Source organism: Phyllobates terribilis, unplaced genomic scaffold, assembly GCF_046119375.1.
Source record: "Phyllobates terribilis strain yellow unplaced genomic scaffold, ASM4611937v1 Scaffold_4__5_contigs__length_816908805, whole genome shotgun sequence".
Classification (NCBI taxonomy): domain Eukaryota; kingdom Metazoa; phylum Chordata; class Amphibia; order Anura; family Dendrobatidae; genus Phyllobates; species Phyllobates terribilis.
The window spans coordinates 377738903-377760260 of NW_027362764.1; the positions used below are offsets into that span (position 1 = coordinate 377738903).

General features: G+C 43.2%; 1 protein-coding gene across 2 annotated transcripts in view; it reads left to right on the plus strand.

The window, feature by feature from the left end:
* PTPN3 (protein tyrosine phosphatase non-receptor type 3) overlaps positions 1–21358 on the plus strand; it is a 383873-nt gene that overhangs the window by 323776 nt on the left and 38739 nt on the right. For both annotated transcript variants that reach the window (XM_073678476.1, XM_073678477.1), the window contains 3 exons: positions 2972–3129; positions 5005–5095; positions 18148–18209. In XM_073678476.1, the coding sequence (XP_073534577.1) occupies positions 2972–3129; positions 5005–5095; positions 18148–18209 (311 nt within the window). The remainder of the gene's footprint in view (positions 1–2971; positions 3130–5004; positions 5096–18147; positions 18210–21358) is intronic.

The following is a 21358-nucleotide window of genomic DNA, read 5'->3' on the forward strand; positions in this document are numbered from 1 at the left end:
GAACGCTGCCATCCAGTCTGTCATCCCGCAGACACTGAGAAGCGCAGGCATGCTTGCGCTCCTCACTGTCTCGCTGTGACGGCATCCAGATGAGCCGAGGTCATGTCCAATGAACTCGGCTCACCTCATGCACGTCACTGACAGCGTGGGAAAATTCTCACGCTGAAGTGCTGAGTGCAGGAGAATTCTCCCACGCTGTCAGTGATGTGCATGAGGTGAGCTCATGTCCAATGAACTCAGCTCACCTCCTGCACGTCACTGACAGCGTGGGAAAATTCTCCTGCAATCAGCGCTTCAGCGTGAGAATTTTCCCACGCTGTCAGTGACGTGCATGAGGTGAGCCGAGTTCATTGGACATGAACTCGGCTCATCTGGATGTCGTCACAGAGAGACGCTGAGCAGCGCAAGCAAGCCTGCGCTTCTCAGTGTCTGCGGGATGACAGGCTGGATGGCGGCGTTCTGCTGCGGTCCAGCCTGTCATCTCGATGTAGCAGAGCTGAAGCTGTCGTGGGAACCATGGAAAGGTAAGGATGAGGTTGCTTTATTATTTTTCTTTTACTGCAGGAGATCGTTGGCTTCAGCTGGAATGGGCGTGATGGTAAGTATGGTTTAATTTAGAACAATAAAGGATTGTGTCTTTATTTCAATTAAAGGACTTTATTCTGGGTGTTTGTGTTTTTTTTAACTTTGACTATGGGGTTAGTAATGGGGGTGTCTTATAGACGCCTCTCCATTACTAACCTGGGCTTGATGTCAGCTGGCATTATAAGCTGACATCAACCCCAACCCTATTACCCCCTGCCACCGCACCAGGGCAGCGTGGAAGAGCGAGGCTAAGTGCCAGAATTGGCGCATCCTATGAATGCGCCATTTCTGGGGCGGCTGACGGCTGGTGTTTCTAGCCTGGGAGGGGGCCAATATTCATGGCTCCCTTCCTGGGCTATTAATATCAGCCCCCAGCTGTCTGCCTAGCCTTTGCTAGCTATTAAATTAGGGGGGACCCCACGTCATTTTTTTGGGGGGGTCCCCCATTTTAATAGCTAGTAAAGGCTATGTATTCAGCTGGGGGCTGATATTAGTAGCCTGGGAAGCTCCGTGGGTATTACCCCCTTCCCAGGCTTCAAACATCTGCCCCAGCCGTCTGCTTAACCTCCGCTAGAGCCTAAAATTAAGGGGAACCCCACGCCAATTTTTTTAATAATAAATCCTTTATTTTAATACTAAATGACAAGTACAGTAACCAACACTATCACTGTACTTCATATATATGTGACTGACATGTTTCTATCTATCTAATCTATGTGTGATGCTCTATCTTTCTGTTATAAATTGTCGGGTACCGCTGCTGAATTGCCGGCCGGCTTTTTTAAAGAGACAGTGCATGAAAACACTATTATTTTTTTAAATAAATCCTTTACACTAAATGACAAGTACAGTAAGCAACACTATCACTGTACTTATTATATATGTGACTGACATGTTTCTATCTATCTAATCTATGTGTGAAGCTCTATTCTTTCTGTTCTAAATTGTCGGGTACAGATGCTGAATTGCCGGCCGGCTTTTTTAAAGAGACGGTGCATGAAAACACTAATATTTTTTTAAATAAATCCTTTACACTAAATGACAAGTGCAGTAACCAACACTGTCACTGTGCTTCTTATATGTGTGACTGACATGTTTCTATCTATCTAATCTATGTGTGATGCTCTATTCCTTCTTGTCTAAATTGTCGGGTACCGGTGTATGCCGCTGCTGAATTTGCTGGCCCACTTTTTTAAAGAGAGTGTCTTCTGAGCAGTTTGTCAGCTTTTGGACACCTTTGCAGGTGTTTTCTATGTGTTTCTATGTGTTTTTGTTTGCCTGCCATTGGTTTTAACGGTGTTCGACGGTGTTCTAAGGTGTTCGACGAACAGTTCGACGAACAGTTCCTCGAACATCCCGGTGTTCGACGAACCGAACCGAACCCGAACACTACGGGGGTGGCTCAACACTAATGTTGATGTTCTATCCTGTTTGGACTATTAAGTATACTTTTAAAGATACCTATTAAAAGTTAAATTTTATTGGATATGTATTCTCTGTTTGTTCGACATACAATTGTATACCCCCCCTTTATTCAAATTAGTTTTGGCCTGTTTTGCCTTGATTTTCGTCTAGTTACAATAGTTGCCAATGTATGCTTAAAGGGAGTCTGTCACCCCCAAAATACATTTTAAATGGGCTATATATGGTGTTGTAGAAGCCTCTATAGCAACCGTACTAGCACTATACCTGTTACTGCTGTGTGTGTTCTCCTTCTTGTCTCCTTTCTTCTGATGTCGCTCACTACACTAATACACCCGGAAGTGTGAAAAGTGGCTTTTGAAGAAAAGAGGCAGATAGAAGATTCCACTGTGGCAGCACATGCCCCGCAGCATTCAGATAGTGCTCACTCTGGGAAGTGAGCACTGTCAATCGGAAGCGGAGGAAGATCCCCAATATACAAATTAGAATTCGTAAGGGAGCACCAAACTCTTGGCCATGTCAAGGGTGCACCATAGCCTCCTCATTTGCATATGAATTAAAAGTTATTTTCTCAGACACCATACCAGTGACAAGTACAGTGCTAGTAAGGTAGTTATAGGGGCTAAATCCCCTACAATACTGTGTAGCCCATTTAAAATGCATTTTAGGGGTGATGGACTATCTTTAACTGTCCCTCTACCTCTGCATGATGTCTGTAAAGCGCTGTGGAATTTAAGGCGCTATATAAATGTGAAAATACAAGGAGGGCTCAGAGCGTGCAGTGTGATGGTATTATTTATGATGTTGCAGCTTGCATTTTCCTACTTCATTACATTAAAGGTGATGTCACCTGAAATCAAAGCAGACGTGACATATATACTTATCTTTGGTAGTAGTTGCTGCATCAAAGGTTTAAATGTCATGTTAAAATGATTGAAAATAAATAATTTGGTTTATTTTTTAGTTGTAAAGCCTTTTGGAGAGCTGAAATCAGGAGATGATACAGACTTTCAGTGTTTTCCACCAGCTATACTTCCCACAGAGTACTGCGACACGTTGCAGGGATCAATGGAGCAACTTACTAAAGGCCTCGAGACTGGAATAGTTCTCATTCAGTTTGAGGTCAATTTTATTTTTATTGTTAATGTAAAATTGAATGATTTTCTTTTTTTTTATGAATGCATTCGTTTCTCCTTGACATGCCAGGGAAATTATTCTCGCTTTCAATGTAAATGCTGCACAAACTTCTGTAACGTTATTAATGTACAATGTACAATTATTAAGTTATTACAGTTATTACAGTTAGTTATTACAGTTACAGTTATTACAATTATTACAGTTATTTATGTACAATGTACAACCACATGTGAGTGGAATTTGTGAAGTCACAATAACGTGTAACAGTTCACTGCTTTTTCAACATTTGCTTCATCACAAATTTTACTCAAGTCCTTTGTGGCGTAGGGCACGCTGCAGCTCACTATGAATTAGATGGCAGCATCGCTGTGTCCCATTGCACTGTTCTACTGATCCAGCCCCTACCATTTTGGCCGAGCTAGCCAACACTGGTGTAAATATGCCAAAAGTCGCAAAAACTTTACATTGCACAAAAATGTTGACAATTTTGAAAGAGATTTATGCCAGAATTCTAGCGTAATTACTTTGATGAATGGATGCCAATGTGTTTTGAGCATTAGTCTTTTTAGTCATGGACACCATTCTAGCTCGTGATCTCTACAGTTCATGACTTAAAGCCATACAATGTCAGTGATAGTCCAACAGAATCAGGGGAGTTCAGCTGTTGTTTATAAAGTTACATTTAAAGGGAATCTGTCAGCAGGTTTTTGCCATGTAATCTGAGAGCTGCATTATATAGGGGCTGCAACCCTGATTCCAGCGATGTGTCACTTACTGGTCTGCATGCCCTCATTTTGATACAGTCAGTTTTCTCTTTTGCAGATCTAGCAGTGCTCGGAATGCTGAGCTCTGTATAACCCCTCTCACACACACACACTGCTGATTGGCCTCTTTATGTGTACACTGTATATTGACAAGAAGCTTATAATAAGTGGTGGGGGGGGGCAGCAGTTGTGATAAAATCAGAGTTTTGAAATCTGAGTCTCAGCCCCTACATCATGGTGTCCTAAGATTTCTTAGCAGAAACCTGCTGACAGATTCCCTTTTCTAGGAGGCACGAGACATCTAGTCCTGTAGTGATAATCTCCTGCTGACAAAAGACTGATTTTATTGAAACAACATCACACAGACTTTTAAGTGACGCATCACTGAAATCAGGGTCTTTCCCCTACATCATGCTGCACTCAGATTACTTAGAAAAAACCTTCCGACAGATTCCCTTTAAATATACAGTGGTGTGAAAACCTGTTTGCCCCCTTCCTGATATCTTAATACTTATACAATATTAAGTGCCACAAGGTTAAAGATAACCTGAGGTTATTAGATTTATCTCAGTATAACTGTTCTTTCACAACTTAATCAGAAGTGCAGAATGCCAGAGGATTGCAGATATATAGAACTCATTTTAAGAAGGCCTTTTATTTTTGGTTGACTACATTGGTGTCCTAAAAAAATAATTTCTACGATTTTGACAATTTTAACTTGAAATTATTGCAACTTGAGACCATAACTATATGAAATATTGGTTTAAAGGTGCCCAAGCTGTAGACCCCAACACTGCACCACGGCAATGCATTGCTCACTTTCTAGCTTTGTGATTGTTTACAAGCACTTTTGGAACCTGATTTGCTGGACCTCCCTACCAATAGCATGGGCCACAGATCAGCACTGCCTATGTGTTACAGTGACAGGAAATCAATTTGTGTCTGATGCCCTTATTTCCATGTGTAGCTTAAAACACTGGAGTTAAGCCCATCTACATTTTATGTGTGGACCGTGCATATTTTACCTGTGACTGTTAGAACATGTCTCCATTACATACAAACAGCATTTAATTTTATTATCAATTATGTTTTACAGCAATTATATCGGAAGAAACCAGGCCTTGCTATTATTTGTGCAAAGACTGGTCAAAATATGGATAAAAACCGATATAAAGATGTATTGCCCTGTGAGTATGTACCAAATTCTATCATTTTAGCAAAAAAATGCAAACAAATCCAGACATATATGATGCATTCTTCAGAATAGCCTGTTCTGCACTCATGAATGTGTTGTAATGTGATTTGTATATCATTTAAAGCTTTAAATGGATTGTATCAGCTGTACAACACCTTTCCATACAGGATATCATATTGAGGAACATGCATGCCGTACAAGGGTTACCCCCTTTTGGAAACCCTCTTTAATAGTAAAATGGGAGCCATGTAAGTAGATCTGTCATCAGATTCCATATACAATCTCTTACACTTGATAAGGCTGGCATGCTTACTTTGAAAATCCATGTCAATATGGCTCTACAAATCTAATATTAACCCATTCACGATGCAAGCAATTTCCGTTTTTGTGTTTTTTGTTTTTTCCATAACTTTAACTGCAGCCATAACTTTTTTATTTTTCTGTCCACACAAACATATGTGGGCTTGTTTTTTACTTGATGAGTTGTTCTTGCGAATGACGCCATACATTTTACCACATAGTGTATTGGAAAACAATGAAACATTTTCAAGTGGGGGGAAATTGTGAAAAATATGCAATTCTGAGGCTATGTGCCCACGATGCACAAATGCTCCGGATTTTTCCTGAGCGTTTCTGCATCTCCCCTGGCAGAAAAAACGCATGCAGATTGTACATGCGGATTGTACATGCGTTTTTCTTCCAGGGACAAACGTATGTCCCGCGTTTTTCATATGCGATTTCGCATGCGGGTTGTCAAGCTCTTTTAGCATCACTTGGAAACATTTAGCATCACTTGAAAATCCATTTAGCATCACTTGGAAATCCATGCAACCGACATGGATTTATATAGTGTGACCAAGTTAATAGTTAAAAAGAATGGTAAAAAATAAACATTATACTCACCTTCCGATGGCCCCCGGTCTCCTTATCCGGGGCGTCCGGTGTGTTGGGCGGCTCATGGTGGTCTAAAAAGACCTTCCATGACGTCATTTAGTCATGTGACAGGTCACGCGACCGCCGATGTCAGCAGTCGCGTGTCCTGTCACATGACTAAATGATGTCATGGAAGGTCCTTTTAGACCATTGCGAGCTGCCGGGGAGCCAGTACGCATCACTGTGGAGACCGAGTGACATCGGAAGGTGAGTATAATGTTTTTTTTTTATTTTAAAATCTTTTTTTTTACAGGTACTATGGTAGCCGGGTCTGGATGAGTCTCCTCTTCTCCAGACCCGGGTACCATCCGCACATTGAATCGCCTAATATCCGCATGTGCACATGTAGTCATGCGGATATTGAGCGATTCAATGCAAGTCAATGGCGGCGAAAACGTTGCGCTTACGCAAAATAATTGGTAGTGCTGCTTTTTTTTCCGCAATGATAATCCGCATCTGACATTTCCGCTGCATGTGCACAGCACATGTGGATTATCATTGGGGAACATGGCAGACCTTCTACCAAGCGTTTTTTAAGCATTTCTGCGGCGGAATTGCCCCTGCGGAAACGCATCGTGGGCACACAGCCTGACATTGTTTTTTGGGAACTGTTTTTACATTTTGCGGTAAGAATGAACTTGCCATATAATTTTGCTCATCAGTATGATTACAGCAATACCAAATGTCCAGTTTTTTTTATTATTTTAGTGGTGGAAAAAAAATCAGAAGTTTTGAAAAATGTTTTCATTTTTTGGTCGATGGAGCTGTGTGGCTGCTTATTTTTTTGCAGGGCGATCAATACCCCCAATATTGATACCATTTTGGGATAGGTGTAATATTTTGATCTCTTGTTATAGCATTTGTTGTGATATTGCAGAGACCAAAAAAAAAACATAATCTTGGGGTTCGGGAATTTTTTTCGTTTACAGTGTTTACCAATCGGGTTAATTATTTTTATGTTTTGATAAATCAGACTTTTCTGAATGCAATGATACCACAAATTGTTTATTTTTTTATTTTTTTAGCTTTATTTTTAATGGGGGTAAAAAAGGGGCTGATTTGATCTTTTATGCTTTGTTTTTTTTCATATTTTTTAAAAACATTTTTTAACTTTTCACAATATTTGTTAGTCTACTTACTGGACTTGAAGCTGCGATCATCTAATCGCTTGTGCTATATACAGCAATACCACAGCATTGCTGTATATAGTAAAAATCATGGTCTTCTTTAGGCGGGGTTTCAAGGGAGCTCCGTAATGATATGCACGAAAGTATTCATCAGAACTCCTGCTGTCATAGCAACCCATTGGTGACCCACCATCACATAACGGATGCTCCGCTGGGCTCCGCTCCACCTGCGATTGTTAGAGGCAGGTCCTGGCTGTAACACACAGTCATCACCTGCGGGTCACTATGCCCGCTCCATACACGCGTTTCAGACTTGCGTCGGACATGTACGGTTCATGTCGTGAAGGTGTTAAAATATTTATTTTCTTGAGACCAGCTAAATAGTGAGAAAACTCAAAAGTAAAAGTACCGTATATTCCGGCGTATAAGACGACTTTTGAAGACTGAAAAATCTTCTGTCTAGTCTGGGGTCGTCTTATACGCCGGTAATGCTTTTAAACTTTCAGAAATTGACATGGGGGGATACTCTGGGGGTGTTAATAAGCTGCCGTGGCCGTATCCCTGCCATGTCGGAGTTAATATAAGGTGGAGGGAGTTAAAATACGGCGGCGGTAGGTCCAGACAGTCAGCGCTTCTGTGCTGAAACTGACACATCGCTGCGTATTCCCAGCTCTGGACACAGCGCAGGGCTTCTGTGCCGACAGCTTTCACTTGTCACAGAAGCGCTGCGCTGTGTCCGGAGCAGGGAAGTTCGCATCGCTTCTGTGACAATATATGAAAAGCCGGCAATTCAGCAGCGGCATAAGCCGGCACCCGACAATTTAGAATAGAAAGAATAGAGCTTCACACATAGATTAGATAGATAGAAACATGTCAGTCACATATATATGAAGTACAGTGACAGTGTTGCTTACTGTACTTGTCATTTAGTGTAAAGGATTTATTAAAACAAATAATAGTGTTTTCATGCACTGTCTCTTTAAAAAAGCCGGCCGGCAATTCAGCATCTGTACCCGACAATTTATAACAGACAGAATAGAGCTTCACACATAGATTAGATAGATAGAAACATGTCAGTCACATATATATGAAGTACAGTGATAGTGTTGGTTACTGTACTTGTCATTTAGTATTAAAATAAAGGATTTATTATTAAAAAAATTGGCGTGGGGTTCCCCTTAATTTTAGGCTCTAGCGGAGGTTAAGCAGACAGCTGGGGCAGATGTTTGAAGCCTGGGAAGGGGGTAATACCCACGGAGCTTCCCAGGCTACTAATATCAGCCCCCAGCTGAATACCTAGTCTTTACTAGCTATTAAAATGGGGGACCCCCCAAAAAAAATGACGTGGGGTCCCCCCTAATTTAATAGCTAGCAAAGGCTAGGCAGACAGCTGGGGGCTGATATTAATAGCCCAGGAAGGGAGCCATGAATATTGGCCCCCTCCCAGGCTAGAAACACCAGCCGTCAGCCGCCCCAGAAATGGCGCATCCATAGGATGCGCCAATTCTGGCACTTAGCCTCGCTCTTCCACGCTGCCCTGGTGCGGTGGCAGGGGGTAATAGGGTTGGGGTTGATGTCAGCTTATAATGCCAGCTGACATCAAGCCCAGGTTAGTAATGGAGAGGCGTCTATAAGACACCCCCATTACTAACCCCATAGTCAAAGTTAAAAAAAACACAAACACCCAGAATAAAGTCCTTTAATTGAAATAAAGACACAATTCTTTATTGTTCTAAATTAAACCATACTTACCGTCACGCCCATTCCAGCTGAAGCCAACGATCTCCTGCAATAAAAGAAAAATAATAAAGCAACCTCATCCTTACCTCTCCATGGTTCCCAGGACAGCTTCAGCTCTGCTACATCGAGATGACAGGCTGGACCGCAGCAGAACGCTGCCATCCAGCCTGTCATCCCGCAGACACTGAGAAGCGCAGGCTTGCTTGCGCTCCTCAGTGTCTCGCTGTGACGGCATCCAGATGAGCCGACAATGAACTCAGCTCACCTCCTGGACGTCCGTCACTGACAGCGTGGGAAACTTCTACTGCGCATGCGGGGAGCAGGAGAATTTTCCCACGCTGTCAGTGACGTGCATGAGGTGAGCCGAGTTCATTGGACATGATCTCGGCTCATCTGGATGCCGTCACAGTCAGACACTGAGGAGCACAAGCATGCCTGCGCTTCTCAGTGTCTGCCGCATGGCAAGCTGAACGGCAGCGTTCTGCTGCGGTGCAGCCTGTCATGTGAATGTAGCAGAGCTGGACCGGTCCTGGGAACCATGGAAAGGTAAGGATGAGGTTGCTTTATTATTTTACTTTTATTGCAGGAGATCGTTGGCTTCAGCTGGAATGGGCGTGATGGTAAGTATGGTTTAATTTAGAACATTAAAAAATTGTGTCTTTATTTCAATTAAAGGACTTTATTCTGCGTGTTGTGTTTTTTTTAATTACTTTACTAGAAATTCATGGCGGTCATGTCTAATATTGGCGTGACCCCATGAATTTCGGGCTTAGGGCCAGCTGATAATGCCAAGCTGGCCCTAACCCCTTTATTACCCAGTGAGCCACCGCACCAGGGCCCTGGATGAGTTGGGTACAGCGCCAGAAGATGGCGCTTCTATGAACGCGCCATTTTCCGGGGCGGCTGCGGACTGCAATTTGCAGCGGGGGGGGCCCAGAAAGCTTGGGCCTCCCTGCGCTGCAGATTCCAGCCCCCAGCTGCCTAGTTGTACCTGGCTGGACACAAAAATAGGGCGAAGCCCCACGTCTTTTTTTTTTAATTATTTCATGAAATAATTAAAAAAAAAAGGGCTTCCCTATATTGTTGTGTCCGGCCAGGTACAAATAGGCAGCTGGTGGTTGGGGGCAGCCCGTTCCTGCCTGCTGTACCTGGCTGGACACAAAAATATGGCGAAGCCCACGTCAACATTTTTGGGAAAAATTAATTACAAAATTAATAATAATTTAGGGACTGCATCTTTATTAACCCCTCAATTGTCATTTAGTGTTAAAATAAAGGATTTTTTAAAAAGAAAATTGGCGTGGGATCCACCATCATTATAGTCTCTAGCGGAGGTTAAGCAGACGGCTGGGGCAGATGTTTGAAGTCTGGGAAGGGGGTAATACCCACGGAGCTTCCCAGGCTACTAATATCAGCCCCCAGCTGAATACCTAGCCTTTACTAGCTATTAGAATGGGGGACCCCCCCAAAAAATGACGTGGGGTCCCCCCTATTTTAATATGTTTATGAGTGACAGTTTTCCTGCTATATACCTGCATGTCATAAGAATTTAAATTAAAAAAGGACCATGTTAAATTCAAATCTGTTTTTTTTTAATTTTTACCGGTGTTTGGTATGCGTTGGAAAAGGGGTAGTCTTATACGGTGAATATATCCTAAACTCTATATTTTAACAGGAAAGTAGGGGGGTCGTCTTATACACCAGGTCGTCTTATACGCCGGAATATACGGTAAGTATTTTCAATCTCTGCCCATCCATACCTGACTGGCAGCTTCAGATTGTACTAAACAATGTGAGATTTCAGCAGTAGCTGGGTGGAGCAACAATGTGGACCTGTCAGTCTGGCTAGTTGAGTGAAGATTGAGTTTAAACTTTCAAATTATACAACCATTCTGACATGGATTTACAAAGTAAGAGACCAATTTAATAGTATACATAGATTGCTTTGTAAAATCTGGTGACTGATCTGCTTTAAGTGGCCTTATATAGATAAGGGGTTGCTGAGTTGTGCTAAACAATAAGCCTTTGTAATTAAAGGGGCATTCTAAAGTTCTCAGATTGTTTTAATTACCATAGTTAGACACCATGAAAATAAGCAAGTTTGCAACTGGCTTGCTTCATCTATTTGCTGTAATTCTCATAAAATGAGTAATTTTATATTTTATAGTGTTGTTTTGCCAAGTTTTTAACACTTAGGTTCAGATACGGCTTTAACCCCTTAAGCCCCGGAGCATTTTTCGTTTTTGCATTTTCGTTTTTGCTCCCCTTGTTCCCAGAGCCATAGCGTTTTTATTTTTTGGTCAATATGGCCATGTGAGGGCTTATTTTTTGCGGGACGAGTTGTACTTTTCAACGCCATTACTAGTTTTATCATATCCTGTACGGGAAAACAGGAAAAAAATTCCAAGTGCGGTAAAATTGCAAAAAAAGTGCAATACCCCAGTTGTTTTTTATTTATTTTTTTTACCATGTTCACTGAATGCTAAAACTGACCTGCCCTTCTTATTCTACAGGTCATTACGAGTTCATAGACACCAAACATGTATAGGTTCTTTTATATTTAAGTGGTGAAAAAAAATTCCAAAATTTGGTAAAAAAAAAAATAAAAAAATAGCGCCATTTTCTAAGACCCGTAGCGTCTCCATTTTTCGTGATCTGGGGCTGGTTGATGGCTTATTTTTTGCGTGCCAGGCTGACGTTTTTATTGATAACATTTGGGGTAGATCCGATGTTTTGATCGCCCGTTATTGCATTTTATTGCAATTTTGCGGCGACCAAAAAACGTAATTCTGGCGTTTAGAATTTTTTTCTCGCTACGCCGTTTACCGATCAGAATAATTCTTTTTTTATTTTGATAGATCGGGCGATTCTGAACGCGGCGATACCAAATATGTGTATGTGGGGTTTTTTTTTATATATTTTATTTTGAATGGGGCGAAAGGGGGGTGATTTAAACTTTTATATTTTTTTATTTTTTTTTTATATTTTTAAAAACTTTTTTTTTTTACTTTTTGCATGCTTCTATAGTCTCCATAGGAGACTAGAAGCAGCAACTGTCCGATCGCCTCTGCTACATACAGGGGACCAGCAGATCCCCTGCATGCAGCAGAAATGGTCCTGTGCTATGAGCGCCGACCACTAGGTGGCGCTCATAGCGACAAGATCATGACAACCACAGGCGTCTGCTGCAGACCCTGGGTTGTCATGCACGCCCATCGGCGACCCGCGATCACGTGACGGGGTCGCCGGTGGGCGGGGCTTATGACGCGCTACCCGGAAGCGCGCGTTAAATGCTGCTGTCGGAGATTGACAGCAGCATTTAACTGGTTAACAGCCGCGGGTGGATCGCGATTCCACCCGCGGCTGTTGCGGGCACATGTCAGCTGTAAGAATCAGCTGACATGTGCTCGGTTCAGTGAGGGCTCAGCGCCGGAGCCCTCACTGAACCGGCGGTACGCAGATATGCGTACTAATACGTCCCCGGTAAGTAAGGGGTTAAAGAAGGCAACCCCTTGCGATATAACACAATTTTATTTATAATAGTTGATTTAAAAGATAAAATACACAATTAAAGGAATAGTGTGATATTATGCTATTACGTACACTTTTGTATATGTTAACATACAAAGGTTAAGTACATATACTCACTTTATCACCTAGGAGTTTGTTATGGATCTGGGTGGTGGAACCTCTGTGCTTCGGTGCAAGGAGGGACCAGAGGGGCATAACTAAGTGCCTACTCGGACCGACCCAGGTCACATGGCGGCTTAGTCGACTCCGTGAACCAAGGAGGGACCGGGCGGGTGAACCAGGTGCCACTCTGGGACCGACCTTGTGTGAGAGCAGGTGACCCCCACGGGTCAGATGACAGGAGCTGACCGGTACAGCGGATGAGCACGGCAGGAAGGCTGGCAGGTGATCCGAGTAGATAAGCAGGCAGGTACGGCAGACAGCCAGACAGGTGCTCCGGGTAGCTAATGACACCAGGTCGTCCAGAGTGGAAGGTATGTCACAACCGGCTAGCTCGTCCTTGATCCGTCCGGAAAGGCCCTCCCAAAAGGTGGACACCAGTGCCTCATTATTCCAAGCCAGTTCAGATGCGAGAGTGCGGAAACACACGGCATAGCGTCCCACAGAGAGAGTCCCTTGACGGAGTCAAAGAAGTGAGGAGGCAGTGGAGGATTTTCGTCCAGGTTCATCGAACACCTTACGGAAAGTCGCGAGGAAGGACTGGAGATCGGACACCAGAGGATCCCCTCTCTCCCACAGGGTTAAGCCATGCCAACGCCTCTCCGGTGAGGTGAGACATGATGAATGCCACCTTGGCCCGGTCCGAGACGAACTGGTGTGCCAGGAGCTCAAATTGCAGCGTGCACTGATTTATGAAGCCCCGACATAGGACAGGGTCACTATCGAAACGTGAAGGCGCAGAAAGCCGGGGCCCAAAGCCGGGTGTCACAGCGCCACTGGGTTGAGGTGTAGCCGTGGCAGGTGCCGCTCGGCTAGAGATGGACACAGTCGGGTAGGACAGCGTGTCCAGGCGGGAGTTGACTGTCCGCAGATAGGACAAGATAGTTTCTTGTTGGGATCTCTGACGAGAGACCTCCTGGTACAGGTCAGAGAGCGAAGGCGCCTGGGAGCCACCGGATTCAATGGCCTGTGCAAACTGTTACGGATCCGGGTGGTGGAACCTCTGTGCTTCGGTGCAAGGAGGGACCAGAGGGGCATAACTAAGTGCCTACTCGTACCGACTCAGGTCACACGGCGGCTTAGTAGACTCCGTGAACCAAGGAGGGACCGGGCAGGTGAACCAGGTGCCACTCTGAGACCGACCTTGTGTGAGAGCAGGTGACTCCCACGGGTCGGATGACAGGAGCTGACCGGTACATGGATGAACACGGCAGGAAGGCTGGCGGGTGATCCGGGTAGATAACCAGCCAGGTACGGCAGACAGCCTGACAGGTGCTCCGGGTAGGCAAGCAGGCGGGTACGGCGAATAGCCAGACAGATGCTCCAGGAAGGCAAGCAGGTGACCACGGCAGATAGCCAGACAGGTGTTCCGGGTAGGCTAGCAGGCGGGTACGGCAGCTAGCCAGACAGATGCTCCGGTTAGGCAAGCAGGTGGCCACGGCTGGTAAGACTGGCTGGCGGGCACGGCTGATAGACTGGCTGGCGGGCACGGCTGATAGACTGGCTGGTGGGCACGTCTGATAGACTGGCTGGTGGGCACGGCTGATAGACTGGCTGGTGGGCACTTCTGACAGACAGGCTGGCGGACTCGGCTGACAGGCAGGCTGACAGGCACAGGGACCTGAGGGCTGAGGAAAGTGTTAGCACACAAAAACAACAACCTTGCACAGTTTCCTCCATTTTGGAGGAGGTGCCTTAAGTAGGGGAAGTCCGGGCACTGTGCTTAGGGCGCGCTCCCTCCCTCTTAAAGGGGCCGCGCGCGCCGTCCTAAAGAGTCCCCGGCCAATGGCCGGAGGACTTCCCCTATTTAAGGCACCTCTTCCAAAATGGAGGTGCCTGTGCAAGGTTGTTGTTTTGTGTGCTAACACTTTCCTCAGCCCTCAGGTCCCTGTGCCTGTTGGCCTGCTTGTCAGCCTGGTCCCTCCTTGCACCGAAGCACAGAGGTTCCACCAGCCGGATCCGTAACAGAGCTTTTAGACATCATCCGTCTGGAATATCAGAGAAGCAACCACCAAGACAGAGAACCCCTGGACAAATCACAACACTGCATGGGTGTCCCACTTATGCAGGTATTACATACAACACTACAAATCAGTGCAGGTACAAGGCTTCTGACTCAGTAATATTTCTCTGGCCTTATATATTGTGAATCTACACTAGTAAGTCTAGTTCATCTTTAACCTCCATTGGCTGGCCTTCTGCAAAAGATGAATGAAAGATACAGACTATCATCGGACAATGTGGTCAATAAACCCACACAATTCAAAAGCTCTCAGGAGTCACATAAATAAACTGTAGACAAAGGTTAAACAAATTTTCATGATTTACAATAACAAACAATAAACATAGCACTATTTGAGAGTTGAACTTTTAGACAATGTGAGTAAACAGTTCTCAAGATGTTGTTACTATGAACATTGTCTGTGTCTAAAAATCAGGTAAGACTTTATCAGAATGAGCTTTATCTATCTGTGAATATCTAACCAGACCATTGCTGGTTTGAATACATTCTGTATATTTCAGTATGGACTCAAAATATCCATTTTTATGTTCACACTACAAGTGTACAGCTGGTTTCCATTGAGCTTGGCCTCCAGACCCTGGCACAGAGTGTGTAGTAGTTACATTCCAGGAGAGGAGTTAACTCTTAACATCCCAGTCAGCTCACTCCAGTCCATTGATTTTTATACAGTAGTTATCTCCCTCCCCATCCTCTCAGCTTCTGAAGAGACTTAGTTATAGAATCACCAGCCCCACAGCTTTCACAGCAGGTTTCCTAATCATGGCTCTGTCCAGAGCTGCACCTTGTTCAAATGCTCTGTTATCTCTATGTGTAAATATAGGGATAACCGTGTATCTCCAGAAGAAACCATTGATGGCTGAATGTGTTATAGCAGAACTACTGCTGAGCCTTCTAATTCTACTAATATTACAGTTCTGCTCATCAGAGCTCTCACGCAAGGAGGAGAGCCCACCCTCCTAGAAACCTGGAAGTAATGAAATTAAGGAGACTGTATTGCTCTGAACTGCTCAAGAGACACCTTGAGAATACCCTTTTAAGTAAGGCTGTGTGCCCACGATGCGTATTTCATGCGTTTTTGGTGCGGAAATTTCCGCAGCGTAAACGCATGGTAATCCTTCTGCCATGGTCCCCTATGCAATTCCGCACTTTCAATGCCCATGCTGCAGATTTTTCCGCAGCGTTTATGCTGCGCTCAAAAATCCGCTGCATGTCCATTAATTTTGCGGAAGCTCTGCGTTTTCGCCGCTATTGACTTGCATTAGAATACGCCAATTCCGCAAGACTGCATTTGTACTTGCGTTATTGGCGCGTTCTAATGTGCGGATGGTACCCGAGTGTGGAGAAGATGAGACTCTCCTCCACACCCAGGTACCATAAAAAGCTGTAAAAACAAGAATAAAATAAAAAATAAAGATTATATTCACCTTCCGACTGCCCCCGGTCTCCTTCCCTCTGCTTCCGTGCAAGACTGAAGGACCTGAGTTGACGTCACAGTCATGTGACCGCAGGCCCTTCAGCGCAGTGTCTCGCGATATCCCGGCAGCCAGGAACGAATGCGGCAGCACACGCCGGGCCATCGGAGGGTAAGTATAGCTTTATTTTTTTATTTTTTACGGTCACACTATATAAATCCATGCCGGTTGCATGGATTTATATAGTGTGACCTAGTTGTCAAGCACTTTCCAGGTGATGCTAAAATCGCCTGGAAAGCGCTTGTCAATCCGCATGCGTAAACGCATGTGGAAACGCATGTGAATCCGCATGTATTACGAAGGAAAAACGCATGTACAATCCGCATGCGTTTTTTCTGCCAGGGAGATGCAGAAATTATGCAGAAATTTTCTGCTTCATTTCTGCATCGTGTGCACATAGCCAAATAGTTACAGATTCTTTGCTGTAAATATTATCCAGTGTATGATTAATTTGTTGGCCAACATAAGAAGTGTGTTCTTTTGCAGGTTTTAATATGATTTATTTTTCTTAATTGATTTGAATTTATTTTATAGGCAGTATAAAGCTATTTTCACATTGTGTTCTCCCCCTCTTGTGATAAGCTGCTCACGGTCTATAGATAAAGTACATACAGAGCCTGGTGTGTACATACAGAGTCTGGTGTGGCTGGGAAAAGCTTTCTTTGCTCTGCTGCATTGTACATATAAGAACTCTGATTTGTCAGAACTGCTGCTCCCAGTAAACTAAGTGATTCATCTGTTGATTCAGGGTCTCTTTACCGACATCATTAAATCATGCTACTCTCAAATTAGGTAACAAATACCTGCTGACAGATTCCCTTTAATGTAAAGTTTATAGAATAGCACAACTCAATGAGGAGATCATATTAGAATCCTTAGCCAAACAAGAGAAAACAGGGTGTGCGATGAGGGCAGCAGTAAAAAAAATATTCTACAGAAAATACCAAATAATGCAAAAGAAATAAATTTGATTCAAAATGGCACATGTAGGACCAGACATTTAAAAAGAGCACATAAAGTTGTGCTAGACAGCCCAGAAATTTACAGGAACTGGAGACTTTTTGCCAAGAAGAATGGGCAGTTTTACCATCTGAGAAAATAAAAAACATCATCCACAACTACCACAAAAGACTTCAAGCTGTCATTGATGTTAGAGGGGGCAATACACGGTATTAAGAACTGGGGTATGTGAACGTTTGATCAGGGTCATTTGAATGTTTTTGGTTATCATTAAGATTCAAAAAGAGAAAACACAGTAGTTTGACAATAAATGGCTTAACCCAACCAATAACCATGAGTGGAGAAAAAGTTTTTTTGTTATCATTCATAATGGCTGAAACAAGGCCAAGAAAGGAAAAATTCTGCCGGGGTATGTAAACTTTTGAGCACAACTGTAAGCTCCAATGATACCCACTAATGCCCTGCACAGACACCCTTCACCCCACAAACATGCCATAGTAAGAAACCTTCAACCTACTCGACTGGTTTCTTAATCCCTTAAAGACCAGGCCTACTTTGACCTTAATGTCCACACAGTTTTTTTTTTTTTTTTTTCATTGTCACATTCTAGGAGCCCTTACCTTTTTATTTTGTCATCAACTTAACTGTATAAGGGCTTGTTTTTTTTCAAGGATGAGTTACATTTGTTAGAGTGCTCTCCCTCTGTCCCACAGCTTACATGCAGGGGTCACCGTTGACCGTGGCTTGACCGTGTTATAATACAATGAGAGCTGCAGGACCATGGCCCCAGGGTGAATAATCACTGCCTTCCATGTGCTAATGGAGAGTTGGGGTGAGATACCCCTTCCCCTCTATGCTTGAAGATCCTTTAGTCTGATTTAGTCTGTATTATCTTCAGTTTCATTTTTGCATTCACTTGCTATTATTTCTTTGCATATTTCTTTTATGTTAATTTGTGTAGTATATTTTTTTCTTTCATGCAGGTATCACACGCTCTTCTATTTCTATTGTTTTGCCCTGTACACATTACAGGAATGTGGCATTTTACTTGTTTTGCATTCATTTTTAGATTGTTGTATATTACATTTTCTACTTGCAGATGATACAACACGAGTAATTTTACAGGGAAATGAAGACTACATAAATGCAAGTTATGTGAATGTAAGTAAATACAGTTTGTCATAGCTAATCTGTATGCTTGACTGTGAATAGAAATTTGAAGTGATCCCGAAAGGAGTAGCTCCATTCTCTATCGCTAACGTCCTCAAATAAGAAAAGGTTTCAGTAGCGCCTGTGGTCAAATTGGGTGGGGAATAAAGCTCCTACTTCCCATACAGCCACTAAAAATATATCTCGTTCTTATAAAGCTATATATAATCATCACAGAATATATTTAAAACATGTGGCCTTTACTATAACATTGATTTTTATCATGCAGATTTATGAAACTTTAGCATTATAAATAGGTCTGCAAACAGGCCACCAAGCTACAATGTTGAGCCACAGGAAAGGGTCTAAGGCTGTGTACCCACGATGCTTATTTTAAGCGTTTCCGCAGCGGCAATTCCGCTGCGGAAACGCATAAAAAACGCTTGGTAGAAGGTCTGCCATGTTCCCCAATGATAATCCGCATGCGCTGTGCACATGCTGCGGAAATTTCCGCTGCAGATTATCATTGCGGAAAAATCCGCAGCACTACCAATTATTTTACGGAAGCGCTGCGTTTTCGTCGCCATTGACTTGCATTGGAACGCATGGAATCCGCATCACTGGATCTGTACATGCAAATAACATGCGTTTCAATGTGCGAATGGTACCCGGGTTTTTTGAGAAGATGAGACTCTCCTCCATACCCGGGTACCATAGTACCTGTAAAAAAAAAAAAAAGAATACAATAAAAAATAAATATTATACTTACCTTCTGATGGCCCCCAGTGTCATTAGCGATGCGTCCTGGCATGCCGCTTGACAACCCGCATGCGGAAATGCATGTGAAGAACGCTTCGCTTCCGCTTGTCCCTGGCAGGAAAACGCATGTACAATCCGCATGTACAATCCGCATGTACAATCCGCATGTGTTTTTTTCTGCCAGGGAGACGCAGAAACGCTCAGGAAAAAATCTGGAGCATTTCTGCATCGTGGGCACATAGCCTAATTTGAATTTATTCAGCACCAAATTGTTGACTGTTTTGTGCACCCTGAATAAAGCTTCCTAACTATTTTGGGGTATGGTCTCTGACCCTACACCATGCTGCTCTCAGGGGCAGAAAAAAATCTGGTGACAGCTACCCATCATTTATATTTTTTTGTACTGTGATATATCAGTATTAGGGCTTCATCTTTGTGGGCTGAGAAATATTAGCTGTGCATGCTGTGTTTACTAGTATTTTCTCTCTTCACTAGTAATTTCTTTCTTTTTGGAGTGTGGCAGGATTTGCACCCAGCAGGGCCGCAGTGTTAACCACTGTGCTGCACATGTCAAGTGTGTATATAGTTTCATAGTTTTTAAGGTTGAAGGTAGGCTTAAGTCCATCGAGTTCAGCCTACAGCCAAACATGTTCATCCAGAGGAAGGCAAAAGCTACCATGGGTCAGACCCTAGTAGCTCCATATTGGGGGAAAATTTCTTCCTGACTCTACATACGGCAATCAAACTCTCCCTCGATCAATGCCCCATCACAGAACCTAGTGTCCATAACCTGTAATATTATATTTTTCAAGAAAAGCATCCAGGTCCTTCTTCAATTTTACTAGTGAATCCTAGGTGTAAAAAGATCATTAGAAAAGATCTCTCTACTATCCCTTCATATACAGTCATATCTAAAAGTGTTGGGACCCAGAAAATTATTGCAATTACACATGTTTTGTTATACACGTGTTTGTCCTTTGCGTGGAGCAACACAAAAAAAAAAACTGAAAAAAAGGCAATTTGGACATAGTTTTACATAAAACCCCAACAATGGTCCAGTCAAAATTGTTCCCACCCTCGACTTAATATTTGGTTGCACACCCTTTGGAATAAATAACTGCAATCAATCGCTTCCTATAAGTTCACCAGAGTTAATAGCCGATGAACCCGGCACTTATGGCACCGCTGGCTGCGTGAGAAAGTTCTCACAGGTGAGGAATATGTTTTTATATATATATATATATATATATATATATATATATATATATATATATATATATATACATACATATATACATATACAGTACAGACCAAAAGTTTGGACACACCTTCTCATTTAAAGATTTTTCTGTATTTTCATGACTATGAAAATTGTACATTCACACTGAAGGCATCAAAACTATGAATTAACACATGTGGAATTATATACTTAACAAAAAAGTGTGAAACAACTGAAAATATGTCTTATATTCTAGGTTCTTCAAAGTAGCCACCTTTTACTTTGATGACTGCTTTGCACACTCTTGGCATTCTCTTGATGAGCTTCAAGAGGTAGTCACCGGAAATGGTTTTCACTTCACAGGTGTGCCCTGTCAGGTTTAATAAGTGGGATTTCTTGCCTTATAAATGGGGTTGGGACCATCAGTTGTGTTGTGCAGAAGTCTGGTGTAAACACAGCTGATAGTCATACTGAATAGACTGTTAGCTGCTTATTTCTTGCCATAATACGAATTCTAAGTAAAGAAAAATGAGTGGCCATCATTACTTTAAGAAATGAAGGTCAGTCAGTCCGAAAAATTGGGCAAACTTTGAAAGTGTCCCCAAGTGCAGTTGCAAAAACCATCAAGCGCTACAAAGAAACTGGATCACATGAGGACCGTCCCAGGAAAGGAAGACCAAGAGTCACCTCTGCTTCTGAGGATAAGTTTATCCGAGTCACCAGCCTCAGAAATCGCAGGTTAACAGCAGCTCAGATTAGAGACCAGGTCAATGCCACACAGAGTTCTAGCAGCAGACACATCTCTACAACAACTGTTAAGAGGAGACTTTGTGCTGCAGGCCTTCATGGTAAAATAGCTGCTAGGAAACCACTGCTAAGGACAGGCAGCAAGCAGAAGAGACTTGTTTGGGCTAAAGAACACAAGGAATGGACATTAGACCAGTGGAAATCTGTGCTTTGGTCTAATGAGTCCAAATTTGAGATCTTTGGTTCCAACCACCGTGTCTTTGTGCGACGCAGAAAAGGTGAACGGATGGACTCTACATGTCTGGTTCCCATCGTGAAGCATGGAGGAGAAGGTGTGATGCTGTAGGGGTGCTTTGCTGGTGACACTGTTGGGGATTTATTCAAAATTGAAGGCATACTGAACCAGCATGGCTACCACAGCATCTTGCAGTGGCAT